General features: G+C 38.8%; 1 protein-coding gene across 1 annotated transcript in view; it reads left to right on the top strand.

Moving 5' to 3' along the window:
* LOC100565343 (uncharacterized) overlaps positions 1 to 14210 on the top strand; it is a 290729-nt gene that overhangs the window by 91234 nt on the left and 185285 nt on the right. Inside the window, exons 5-7 of the mRNA XM_062966504.1 lie at positions 1350 to 1473; positions 6964 to 7037; positions 10894 to 10951. Of these exons, the coding sequence (XP_062822574.1) occupies positions 1350 to 1473; positions 6964 to 7037; positions 10894 to 10951 (256 nt within the window). The remainder of the gene's footprint in view (positions 1 to 1349; positions 1474 to 6963; positions 7038 to 10893; positions 10952 to 14210) is intronic.

The following is a 14210-nucleotide window of genomic DNA, read 5'->3' as shown; positions in this document are numbered from 1 at the left end:
AGGCATACCTGCTTATATTGACCTATAGCTTTTGCTGAGTCACTGCATCTGTTTAACCCTTTCAGTGCATTTCTTTTGTGCAAGGGTCTCTTTAGCTCAGGCCTGGGCCAACTTGGGCCCTCTCTCCGGGTGTTTTGGACTCCAACTCCCACTATTCCTAACAGCCTCAGGCCCTTTCCTTTTGCCCCTCAGCTGCTTAAGGGGAGGGGGAAAAGGAAGGCCAGGTGTGTGGGGTATGATCTCATGGCTTCGCTCTCACAGAGCCTCCTCTCCTCTCACACCGAACTTTCACAGGAGTTTCGCACAGTAGCTTTATATACAGCAGCTTTCACACTGGAGCCTTCAAGCTGGGGCTTCTCGCACTGAGGCCTATTAGGCTCCAGGCATACCTGCTTATATTGACCTATAGCTTTTGCTGAGTCACTGCATCTGTTTAACCCTTTCAGTGCATTTCTTTTGTGCAAGGGTCTCTTTAGCTCAGGCCTGGGCCAACTTGGGCCCTCTCTCCGGGTGTTTTGGACTCCAACTCCCACTATTCCTAACAGCCTCAGGCCCTTTCCTTTTGCCCCTCAGCTGCTTAAGGGGAGGGGGAAAAGGAAGGCCAGGTGTGTGGGGTATGATCTCATGGCTTCGCTCTCACAGAGCCTCCTCTCCTCTCACACCGAACTTTCACAGGAGTTTCGCACAGTAGCTTTATATACAGCAGCTTTCACACTGGAGCCTTCAAGCTGGGGCTTCTCGCACTGAGGCCTATTAGGCTCCAGGCATACCTGCTTATATTGACCTATAGCTTTTGCTGAGTCACTGCATCTGTTTAACCCTTTCAGTGCATTTCTTTTGTGCAAGGGTCTCTTTAGCTCAGGCCTGGGCCAACTTGGGCCCTCTCTCCGGGTGTTTTGGACTCCAACTCCCACTATTCCTAACAGCCCCTCAGCTTTTGCCCCTCAGCTGCTTAAGGGGAGGGGGAAAAGGAAGGCCAGGTGTGTGGGGTATGATCTCATGGCTTCGCTCTCACAGAGCCTCCTCTCACACCGAACTTTCACAGGAGCTTCGCACAGTAGCTTTATTCGCAGCAGCCTTCACACTGGAGCTTTACACATGAGGCCTTGAACCTGGGGCTTCTCTCACTGAAGAAGAAGCCCCAGGTTATAATAATTATTATTATTGTCTCTGGAAGATGCTGAGATGTGGGTCTGTGGGGAAAGGCAGCGCTGCAGACCCTCTCCTCTGTGGCTGCTGGGTCTGAGGGTAGCTCTTGATCACAAAGGCAGTCCTGATTGATGGGAGTGGGGCTCGCTCTGAGCCACCCTTGGGTGAGTGACATGCCCTGCTCTCCTTCCTCCCCACAGGAGGGTCCCGGGGAGTGGTCCACCCTGGAGGCGGAGGTCCTGATGAAGGGCCACGAGGTCTGCGGCACCAAGAACCCAACGCCACACAAGATCCTGCTGGACGCCAGGTTCGAGCTGCCTTTTGGTGAGTGACACGGGCCTGCGCCCCCCCCCCGCCCCCTTCACCCTCCCGTGGTATTTCCCACAGAGGCCCCCCACTCATTCTGAACACCACCCACTGCATTTTCAATCATTTTTCTTATTTTTTTTAGTTGCTAAAATCCTCCCAGCCCCATCATTATGTATTGTTATAATACTGCTGTTTTTACATTGGGGATTGCATTTTTAGGTCATTTGTATTTTAACCGTGTTGTTGGGCTTTGCCCCATGTGAGCTGCCCTGAGTCTCTTGGAATCGAACCTGGAAGCCCCACGTCTATGGGCTCATCCAGCGTGTCTCCGTGTGCGTTGCCTTGAGGCGTGTTAGGGAAGGCCATACGTGTAAGGACAACCTTACTTTCATGTTGGCAATTGTCCCTTGACCCCACAAGCAGCTATACATTATTTTCAATCATTTTAAATCATTTCATATTCTCTTACGCATTTGTGTTGTTCTGGTTAATGGTGTTCATGTGTTTGCTTAGATAATTATGTCTATGTGATTATTAATTTTATTTTCTGGCTCAGTGATTATTAATTTATATTGATGTTATTTCATACTGTCGGATTTGTGTGGTTGTCTTTTTTGTCAAGGCCTTTAATGTTGGCCTTTCCTTTTTGTCTGGAAGCCCCCCTGAGTCCCCTTAGGGAGATAGGACAGCCTATAAATAAATTCTTCTTCTTCTTCTTATTATTATTATTATTATTATTATTAATTGTATGACACAGCAAACAAGATAGACATGCTGGATTTCGTATCACAAAATCACAAGTCGAACACTTCCCAAGCGTTTAGGACTGTGTGATGTTGTTGTTGTTGTTGTTGTTGTTATTATTATTATTTTATTATGACACAGCAAACAAGATAGACATGCTGGATTTCGTATCACAAAATCACAAGTCGAACACTTCCCAAGCGTTTAGGACTGTGTGATGTTGTTGTTGTTGTTGTTGTTGTTGTTATTATTATTTTATTATGACACAGCAAACAAGATAGACATGCTGGATTTTGTATCACAAAATCACAAGTCGAACACTTCCCAAGCGTTTAGGACTGTGTGATGTTGTTGTTGTTGTTGTTGTTGTTATTATTATTATTTTATTATGACACAGCAAACAAGATAGACATGCTGGATTTCGTATCACAAAATCACAAGTCGAACACTTCCCAAGTGTCTAGGACTGTGTGATGTTGTTGTTGTTGTTGTTGTTGTTGTTATTATTATTATTTTATTATGACACAGCAAACAAGATAGACATGCTGGATTTCGTTTCACAAAATCACAAGTCGAACACTTCCCAAGCGTTTAGGACTGTGTGATGTTGTTGTTGTTGTTGTTGTTGTTATTATTATTATTTTATTATGACACAGCAAACAAGATAGACATGCTGGATTTCGTATCACAAAATCACAAGTCGAACACTTCCCAAGCGTTTAGGACTGTGTGATGTTGTTGTTGTTGTTGTTGTTGTTATTATTATTTTATTATGACACAGCAAACAAGATAGACATGCTGGATTTCGTTTCACAAAATCACAAGTCGAACACTTCCCAAGCGTTTAGGACTGTGTGATGTTGTTGTTGTTGTTGTTGTTGTTGTTATTATTATTATTTTATTATGACACAGCAAACAAGATAGACATGCTGGATTTCGTTTCACAAAATCACAAGTCGAACACTTCCCAAGTGTCTAGGACTGTGTGATGTTGTTGTTGTTGTTGTTATTATTTTATTATGACACAGCAAACAAGATAGACATGCTGGATTTCGTATCACAAAATCACAAGTTGAACACTTCCCAAGTGTCTAGGACTGTGTGATGTATTTTCGGATGATACGTGCAGACTCCAGTAGGGTGTTGTTGTTGTTGTTGTTGTTATTATTATTATTAGTCACAGAGCCTTCGGGGACATGGCTCCCTTTTGGGCTAGGCCAGGCATGCACAAACTCCAGCCCTCCAGGTGTTTTGGACTTCCAACTCGCAGAAGTCCCAGCAGAAGTGTGCCCACGCCTGGCCCAGATTGTCCGGAGGAGAGGGGGGGGGGCGTGCCCCGTTTCCCGCTTCCTTCCCAGGCCTTCCTTCCTTACGGGGTTCCCACCCAGACCCCTCTCCACTTGTGCTGAGAGCCCTCTCTCTTCCGTTTCCCAGGCTTGCACGATGAGATGGACGCGGCCAAAGTGGTACGCTGCCCGTGTGTGCTGTGCATGCGTGTGCCTCGGGTGCCGTGCGTTTGCCCAGGGAGTGACCGCTCGCTCGCTCGGCCGGAGGCTGCGGCCTGGCTCCCGGCTCCCGTGCTTCTGGGGCCGGGTGGGGAGGAGGGCTTTGCGTGGGGCTCTTGCATGTTTGCGGTGGAATTTGCACGACAGCCCCTTTTCTCTGCGTCCCGGAGATTCGAACTCCAGGAAAGGTTTTGGGGTGTTCTTTGGCTTTCTGCATGAAAACGAGAGACCCAGAAAGGAGCTGTTTGTCCTTCTTTGCAAAGCACGTCCTTCCTGTCCTCGGCGTCTGTCTCTGGAGCGCTAGGCAGGGGGTCCCGGGGGCTCCTGAGGTTTCCTCCCAAACAGCGGCCTCTGAATCTCGCTCACAGGGTCCCCTGGGAAATCTTCAGCAGACAGAGAGATTGTTTTCTGTCACGCTTACTTCAAACGACCAGCATGAACACAGACCAAAGGTAGCTGTTATCAAAACCAATCTTTATTGAAGAACACACGACTTGGGAAAAGTCGAGAATGACATAATGTTTACACACAATCATTTTTATCACCTTTGCTACAACGTCACACCACACGTAAATATCATCACCAAACCCCACCCCACATATCACATTACGACCACTACAACACCAACTATTCATTAAAGCTGTTTTGATTCTCACTCCAAAAGTTCCCATGCTCCGGTGCCAGGTGTCTGCATGAGCTATCGGGGAGTGCTTGTTGTTATGGCTCCAATTCCAGAGCTTGCAGACTCAGCTCTGGGAATTGGCCCCATGACAGTTTTCTGCGCAGAAAATGCCGTTTCCCGCACAGAATATTTGTGCTCTATGCAAGTCAACCACAATGTGTGAGTTTTGCTCAGAATCCGCTCCCAATGAAAACTCCCAATTTCCCATGCAGGAAGCAGCTTTCTCTGGGCAGGAAATGTCCCATCTCTGCCCAAAAAGGTTGTTTCTCTGCAGAAAATGCTGCTTTCTGGGTGAAGCAACCACGTGTCCTTCACTGTTAAGGTTGCTGTTCATCCAGCATTTCTCAGCCACGGAAAAGCAAACTGGGTTGCTGTGAGTTTTCCAGTCTGTCTGGCTAAGTTCTGGGTGCATTCTCTCCTGACGTTTCACCCACATCTATGGCTGAGGTTGTGAGGTCTGTTGGAAGCTAGGCAAGTGGGGTTTATATAGATAGCTAGCTGTGGAATGACACCCAGGGTGGGAGGGAGAAAGAACTTTTGTCTCTTGGAGGCAAGTGTGGATGTCGCGGTTGGCCACCTTGATTAGCATTGAACAGCCATGCAGCTTCAAAGTCTGCCTGCTTCCTGCCTGGGGGAATCCTTTGTTGGGAGGTGTTAGCTGGCCCTGATTGTTTCCTGCCTAGAATTCCCCTGTTTTCTGAGTGTTGCTCTTCATTTCCTGTCCTGATTGTAGACGGCTTTTTTGAGTAACACTCAAAAAACAGGGGAATTCCAGGCAGGAAACAATCAGGGCCAGCTAAAAGCTCCCAACAAAGGATTCTCCCCTCTGTCCCTCTCACTCCAGGTTTTATCTTTGTGTTTACGCGGCCTGCCCTTGCTTTATTGTTTTCTGATTTCTTGATGTAATGCCTATTATCATTTATTGTATTTTTTAATGGTGCTATGATATGTTGTTTTTATATCTTATTATGTTGTATTGCTCTGGGCATGGCCCCATGTTAGCCGCCCCGAGTCCCCATTGGGGAGATGGTGGCGGGGTATAAATAAAGTTTTATTATTATTATTATTATTCCTCCAAGCAGGAAGCAGCCAGACTTTGAAGCTCCAGGGCCATTCAGTGCTAACCAAGCTGGCCAATTGCAACATTCACACTTACCTCCAACAGACAATAGTTCTCTCTTCCTCCCACCCTGGACATCGTTCCACAGGGATATATATATATATATATATATACACATACATACACTAGCTGTGCCCGGCCACGCGTTGCTGTGGCAAAGTGGTGGTGGTATCGGCTAAAACTTGTTGTGGAATTTTTATTTGACGTTATTTGTATTTTTTTTAATTAATTTTATTGTCACTTATCTTTTTTATTTATTATATTTTATTATTTTGTTGTATTATTTTTAGTCATTTTGTTATAGTATTTTATTGTATTAATTATTTTAGTGTTTTTTATAATTTTTTATTGTATTATTTGTATTTATTTTTTTATCATTATTTTATTAACACTGGGCTGAGTGGGTTGCTAGGAGACCAAGTGGGTGGAGCTTAGCCTTGTAACTGGCAGCAATCGGATAAAAACAATTATTCCTCTCCCTCTAATTAGGACTTTATTTTTCTTTTCTTTTTGTTGTATCAACCTAGAGGCATGGATGAGGGGTTGTGATGTCAATTTTCGAGGTTGTGGGGTGTTTACTTTTGTTGTTTTGTCCGCTGCCGTGATGCCATCACTCTTTTATATATATAGATATATATATACCCCATTTGCCTCATTTCCAACAGACCTCACAACCTCTGAGGATGCCTGCCATAGATGTGGGTGAAACATCAGTAGAGAATGCTTCCGGAATGATTAGTTTAGTTTGGACAGGATGGTAGCGTGTTTGTGTGTGCACATGCATGTTCTCTGGCCCTCCGGGTGTTTTGGACTGCAACTCCCACCATTCCCAACAGCCTCAGGCCCTTTCCTTTTCCCCCTCGGCCGCTTAAGCAGGCTAAAAATATTGTAAATAAAATAAAATAATATAAAATAGTATATAATAATATAATATAATATAATATAATATATAAAATAATATAAATGAAATAATACAAAAAAATAAAATAATATAAATAATATAATATAATATAATATAATATAAAATATAAAATAATATAAATGAAATAATACAAAATAATAAAATAATATAAATATTGTTTACTCATGCACTTATAGGTCTCACCTCCAGCGGGGTGAGAAAGGCAGGGTAAAAATATTGTAAATAAAATAAAATTATATAAAATAAAGTAATATAAAATAGTATATAATAATATAATATAATATAAAATATAAATATAAAATATAAGAATGGTGTACTCCAAAGCTTAGAAGCATCTCTGCACTTAACACCACACTCCAGTTCAGGGTGAAATAGCAAAGCAGATATGAAAAGCAGGTCAGCAAAATATAATACAAGCAAAAGGAAGGGGCCTGAGGCTGTTGGGAATGGTGGGAGTTGCAGTCCAAAACCCCCAAAGGGAAGACCGAAGTTGGCCCATGCCAATGGCTGTGACTTTGTTGTCGTTCTGCAGACATCCCGGAGGAAGAAGCCCGGTACTGGACCCAGAAGCTGAAGCAGATCAACTCCTTGGATGAAGACGAGGAGGTCAGTGCGTCAGTGGGGGATTTTGGCCCGAGCGGAGCCTGGAATTATGCATCCTTGTTTGTTTACTCATGGCACTTATAGGTCTCACCTCCGGCGGGGTGAGAAAGGCAGGGTAAAAATATTGTAAATAATATAATATAATATAATATAATATAATATAATATAATATAATATAATATAATATAATATAATATAAAATATAAAATAATATAAATGAAATAATATAAAATAATATAAAATAAAGTAATATAAAATAGTATATAATAATATAATATAATATAAAATATAAAATAATATAAATGAAATAATACAAAATAATAAAATAATATAAATAATATAATATAATATAATATAAAATATAAAATAATATAAATGGAATAATACAAAATAATAAAATAATATAAATAAAATGATATAAAATAACATAATATAAAATAATATATAATAATATAAAATGAAATATAAAAAAATATAAATATTGTTTACTCATGGCACTTATAGGTCTCACCTCCGGCGGGGTGAGAAAGGCAGGGTAAAAATATTGTAAATAAAATAAAATAATATAAAATAGTATATAATAATATAATATAATATAATATAAAATATAAAATAAAATAAATGAAATAATACAATAAAATAAAATAATATAATATAATATAATATAATATAAAATATAAAATAATATAAATGAAATAATACAAAATAATAAAATAATATAAATAATATAATATAATATAATATAAAATATAAAATAATATAAATGAAATAATACAAAATAAAATATAAAATAATATAAATATTGTTTACTCATGGCACTTATAGGTCTCACCTCCGGCGGGGTGAGAAAGACAGGGTAAAAATATTGTAAATAAAATAAAATAATATAATATAATATAATATAATATAATATAAAATATAAAATAATATAAATGAAATAATATAAAATAATATAAAATAAAGTAATATAATATAATATAATATAATATAATATAAATGAAATAATACAAAATAATAAAATAATATAAATATTGTTTACTCATGGCACTTATAGGTCTCACCTCCAGCGGGGTGAGAAAGGCAGGGTAAAAATATTGTAAATAAAATAAAATTATATCAAATAAAGTAATATAAAATAGTATATAATAATATAATATAATATAAAATATAAAATAGTATAAATGAAATAATACAAAAAATTAAAATAATATAATATAATATAATATAAAATATAAAATAATATAAATGAAATAATACAAATAAAATAAAATAATATAAATAAAATAATATAAAATAATATATAATAATATAAAATAAAATATAAAATAATATAAATATTGTTTACTCATGCACTTATAGGTCTCACCTCCAGCGGGGTGAGAAAGGCAGGGTAAAAATATTGTAAATAAAATAAAATTATATAAAATAAAGTAATATAAAATAGTATATAATAATATAATATAATATAATATAATATAATATAATATATAAAATAATATAAATGAAATAATACAAAAAATAAAATAAAATAAATAAAATAATATAAAATAATATAATATATAATAATATATAATAATATAATATAATATAATATAAAATATAAAATAATATAAATGAAATAATACAAAAAATAAAATAATATAAATAAAATAATATAAAATAATATATAAAATAATATAAATGAAATAATACAAAATAATAAAATAATATAAATAAAATAATATAAAATAATATATAATAATATAAAATAAGATATAAAATAATATAAATATTGTTTACTCATGGCACTTATAGGTCTCACCTCTGGCGGGGTGAGAAAGGCAGGGTAAAAATATTGTAAATAAAATAAAATTATATAAAATAAAGTAATATAAAATAGTATATAATAATATAATATAATATAAAATATAAAATAATATAAATGAAATAATACAAAATAATAAAATAATATAAAATAACATAAAATAATATATAATAATATAAAATGAAATATAAAATAATATAAATATTGTTTACTCATGCACTTATAGGTCTCACCTCCAGCGGGGTGAGAAAGGCAGGGTAAAAATATTGAAAATAAAATAAAATTATATAAAATAAAATTATATCAAATAATATAAATGAAATAATACAAAATAATAAAATAATATAAATAAAATAATATAAAATAACATAATATAAAATAATATATAATAATATAAAATGAAATATAAAAAAATATAAATATTTTTTACTCATGCACTTATAGGTCTCACCTCCAGCGGGGTGAGAAAGGCAGGGTAAAAATATTGAAAATAAAATAAAATTATATAAAATAAAATTATATCAAATAATATAAATGAAATAATACAAAATAATAAAATAATATAAATAAAATAATATAAAATAACATAATATAAAATAATATATAATAATATAAAATGAAATATAAAATAATATAAATATTGTTTACTCATGGCACTTATAGGTCTCACCTCTGGCGGGGTGAGAAAGGCAGGGTAAAAATATTGAAAATAAAATAAAATTATATAAAATAAAATTATATCAAATAATATAAATGAAATAATACAAAATAATAAAATAATATAAATAAAATAATATAAAATAACATAATATAAAATAATATATAATAATATAAAATGAAATATAAAATAATATAAATATTGTTTACTCATGGCACTTATAGGTCTCACCTCTGGCGGGGTGAGAAAGGCAGGGTAAAAATATTGAAAATAAAATAAAATTATATAAAATAAAATTATATCAAATAATATAAATGAAATAATACAAAATAATAAAATAATATAAATAAAATAATATAAAATAACATAATATAAAATAATATATAATAATATAAAATGAAATATAAAATAATATAAATATTGTTTACTCATGGCACTTATAGGTCTCACCTCTGGCGGGGTGAGAAAGGCAGGGTAAAAATATTGAAAATAAAATAAAATTATATAAAATAAAATTATATCAAATAATATATAATAAAATAAAATAAAATAATATAATATAAAATATAAAATAATATAAATGAAATAATACAAAATAATATAAAATAAAATATAAAATAATATAAATAAAATAATATAAAATAATAAAATACAGCAGAGTCTCACTTATCCAAGCTAAACGGGCCGGCAGAAGCTTGGATAAGTGAATATCTTGGATAATGAGAGATTAAGGAAAAGCCTGTTAAACATCAAATTAGGTTATGGTTTTACAAATTAAGCACCAAAACATCATGTTATGCAACAAATTTGACAGAAAAAGTAGTTCAATATGCAGTAATGTTATGTTGTAATTACTGTATTTGCGAATTTAGCACCAAAATATCACGATATATTGAAAACATTGACTACAAAAATGCATTGGCTAATCCAGAACCTTGGATAAGCGAGGGTTGGATAAGTGAGACTCTATTGTAATATAAAATAAAATAAAATGAATGAAAGGGACGCCAATCCTTGCCTTGGGAAGCCTTTTTGCAGGTTTCCTCACCTGGAATAATAGAATCACGGAGTTGCAAGAGGCCACATCTAGTGCAACCCCTTACTATGCAGGGAAAGCACAATCAAAGCACCCCCGACAGATGGCCTCCCAGCCTCTGTTGAAAAGTCTCCACGGCAGGAACGTCGTCCAGACTCCGCAGCAGAGAGTTCCACCGCTGAACGGCTCTTCCTATGTTCAGGAGGTTCTTCCTCATGTTCAGGAGGAATCCCTTTCCTTCCCCGTCGTTTGCAGGCACGGCTCCCCTGAGTCCTAGCCTCCACCCAGTGCAAGGCCTTGCCATGCAGGAAAAGCTCAACCCAAGCCCTCTCGGCAGATGTCCTGTCCTCCTTCTCCCCAGGTTTCCTTCAGGGAAGACATCGGGATCCAGCCGCTGCCCTCTGCTGCCTCCCAGTGCTGTAAGTCGGAACTGCCTCTCTCTCTCTTTCTTTCTTTCTTTCTTTCTTTCTTTCTTTCTTTCTTTCTTTCTTTCTTTCTTTCTGGGGAAGGAGGGGGGGTGGTTCAATGGAGTGAAGCCTGCACGCGTGTCCCTGGACAAAGTGACTCTTCTCCCCAGGAGTCGCCTTCAGTCCGAGGCCTTTGTGACCCACTGGGCCTGGGTTTAAGGGCCCTGCAGTCCCTTGGTGGAGAATGGCCTCTCTTCTAGGAAACACCGAAAGCAAGTCTGGCTTTAGGGGAATTTTCTTTTGACGTTTTCAAGCCTTGGGCAATGGAATCCATGGGAGAGCAGTCTCTGTGGATCGGGATTTATTTATTTATCAAAGTGTCCGAAGTGAATTGAGAACACAGGTATGATGTATAGAAAAACCACAAACAGTGTCCTAAATGTCCTTTGACCAGTAGCTGGCCCCTTGGAGTAAGGCCTCTGGTGTGGATGTGAGAAGGTCCTCCTTGGTGCGTGGGGCAGGGCTCAGGCTGCCCTGTTGTAATAGGTTTGCTGTCATGTAGTCGGTGGTCTGTGGTTTGCTCTTCTCCGCACTCGCACGTCGTGGACTCCACTTTGTGGCCCCATTTCCGAAGGTTGGCTCTGCTCCTCGTGGTGCCAGAGCGGAGCCTGTTCAGCGCCTTCCAAGTTGCCCAGGAGGGTGTTTCTCACTTGGTATCAGCTACTGATTGAAGTTCTGTCTTTTAGCCTGCCACTTTTGGACTCTTGCTTGCTGAGGTGTTCCTGCAAGTATCAGTGTAGTTCTTAGGAAGGTGTTTCTTGATTTATGGTGCTAGCATGCTGGCTGAGAACCGAAGAGAGGATGGGCCAGAAATGTCACTGCCTTGGTCCTTTCATTGCTGGCTGCTACGTGCTGGCGGATGTCAGGTAGTCCAGTGTCAGCTAAACAGTATACAGTAGAGTCTCGCTTATCCAAGGTTCTGGATTATCCAAGCCATTTTTGCAGTCAATGTTATTTTGATGCTAAATGATATTTTGGTGCTAAATTCGTAAATACAGTAATTACAACATAACATTATGTTGGTGGAGGCTCCTTCTTTGGAGGCTTTTATAAGCAGAGGCTGGATGGCCATCTGTCGGGGGTGCTTTGAATGCGATTTCCTGCTTCTTGGCAGAATGGGGTTGGACTGGATGGCCCATGAGGTCTCTTCCAACTCTATGATTCTGTGATTATTTATTTATTTATTTATTTACCGTATTTATATTCCGCCCTTCTTTCTCACCCGGAAGGGGACTCAGGGCGGATCACATTATATACATATAAGGCAAACATTCAGTGCCATATACACATAGAACAGAGACAGACAGACGCAGAGGCAAGTTAACCTTCTTCTGAGGGGATGTTCGATTCTGGCCACAGGGGGGAGCAGCTGCTTCATCATCCACTCTGACGGCACTTCCTCATTCCAACGTCGTAAATTAGTTAAATTAGCCTCCCCACTTTTATAAGTGGTACCTTATTTCCTACTTGATAGATGCAGCTATCTTTTGGGTTGCTAGGTCAGCAACGAGCAGGGGCTATTTTTTAATTTTTAATTGACGGGTGCTCACCCCGCCACGGGCTGGCCTTGAACTCATGACCTCATGGTCAGAGATTTATTGCAGCAGGCTGCTCACCAGCCTGCGCCACAGCCCGGCTGCCTATTGAGCTACTTTTTTCTGCCAAATTTGTTGTAAAACGTGATGTTTTGGTGCTCAATTTGTAAAATCTTAACCTAATCTTAACCTAATTTGATGTTTAATAGGCTTTTCCTTAATCCCTCCTTATTATCCAAGATATTTGCTTATCCAAGGTTCTGCCGGCCATTTAGCTTGGATAAGTGAGACTCTACTGTAATTACTTCAATGTTGTGGGGCATAGACATCCTGTGATGATGTGGCATGTCTCATTAAGAGCCACATTCACTGTTTTGACGTGGTGAGATGTATTCAATGCTGGGCATGTGTATTCAGCCACAGAGTAGCCAAGCGCAAGGGCCGATGTCTCCACTGTGCCTGGTTGTGATGCCCAGGTTGTGCCCGTCAGCTTTCGTACAATGTTATTTCTAGCACCCACTTTTTGCTTGATAGCCAAGCGGTGCTTCTTGTAAGTCAGAGCAGGGTCCAGAGTGACTCCCAGGTGTGTCCGTGTGCTGCAGTGCCCCGCTACTTCGTGGTTTGCTTTTCGCAGACTCTATTTTGTGGTTTTTCTCGGATGCTTATTGGACATGGCCAACAATGGGGGCGTGGCTGGCAACGCAGCGTTTTGGTGATGTTGCGTAGTTGTGGGAAGGGCTGACGGGCTGGTTGAGGCGCAAGCGGCAGAATTTAGTGGGGAAGTTGTTGCCAAGCTCATTCATTGCTATGGTAAGTGCCTAGATTTGGATGGTGACTATGTTGAGAAGTGGTATTTAGGTGTGTAAATGTTTTCTCCTATACTTTGTTCATTTTAAATTCCAAAACGTAACCTACTTTCTGGATAGCCCTCGTAGAAAGAGTAGGAGCTGTGCGTCTTTGTGTCTTGCTCACTTGCCCTGGACCCCGTGTGTGATCTTGAGTGCCGCTCCGCCGCATTTCAAAGCCCCCCCCCGCCCCCATCCTCCCGCGCAGCCAGCAGTGTCCACTCCCATTACGGTCTGGGTGAGTCACGCTGCCCACTCGCAGCGGCCTGTCTCCTCCCGTCGGTCACTCGGAGGCAACGCGGAATGGCACAGGCAGATGCTCGGCCTCGTTCAGGGAGGCATCTCTGCTCTCGCCGCTTAACATCTGCCCCGGCCGTTCTCCAGGACCAGCTGTGGGTTGGGAGAAGAGATGGGACGGAGAGTCGTTTCCTCATCGCCCTTCATGATGGGACCTGGGATCGGATCCCTCCAGGGCTTGTGGGTGACGCTGCAAAGCGCTGAGCGTGTTCCGTGTTCGGGCCCAGGAGCACCTTCTCCTGCACCTGGGGTCGGGCCAATGTGTGCGCAGCAGGAAGGGAGGACGGATGGAACAATTCTCATAGCCTGATGGATAAAACCATAATCTGATAAATATAACCAGGACTTGATGAGAATTGAAGCGAAAGTCTGAGGTGAAAAAACGAATAAGCAATAGCTCAGGGGCATCGAAAGAAGGAGGTGAAGACCCATTAACAACACACGGAGCCACATCCACCCAGTCAGTCCCTTTAAAAGCACAGGCACATAAAATAAGCACTTCAGAGACACCAAGAATCAAAATACAGTCGAGTC

The sequence above is a fragment of the Anolis carolinensis genome, unplaced genomic scaffold (assembly GCF_035594765.1).
Source record: "Anolis carolinensis isolate JA03-04 unplaced genomic scaffold, rAnoCar3.1.pri scaffold_21, whole genome shotgun sequence".
Taxonomy (NCBI): Eukaryota; Metazoa; Chordata; class Lepidosauria; order Squamata; family Dactyloidae; genus Anolis; species Anolis carolinensis.
The sequence above is the reverse complement of the archived record's forward strand: the minus strand, read 5'-3'. Positions and strand labels throughout refer to the sequence as shown.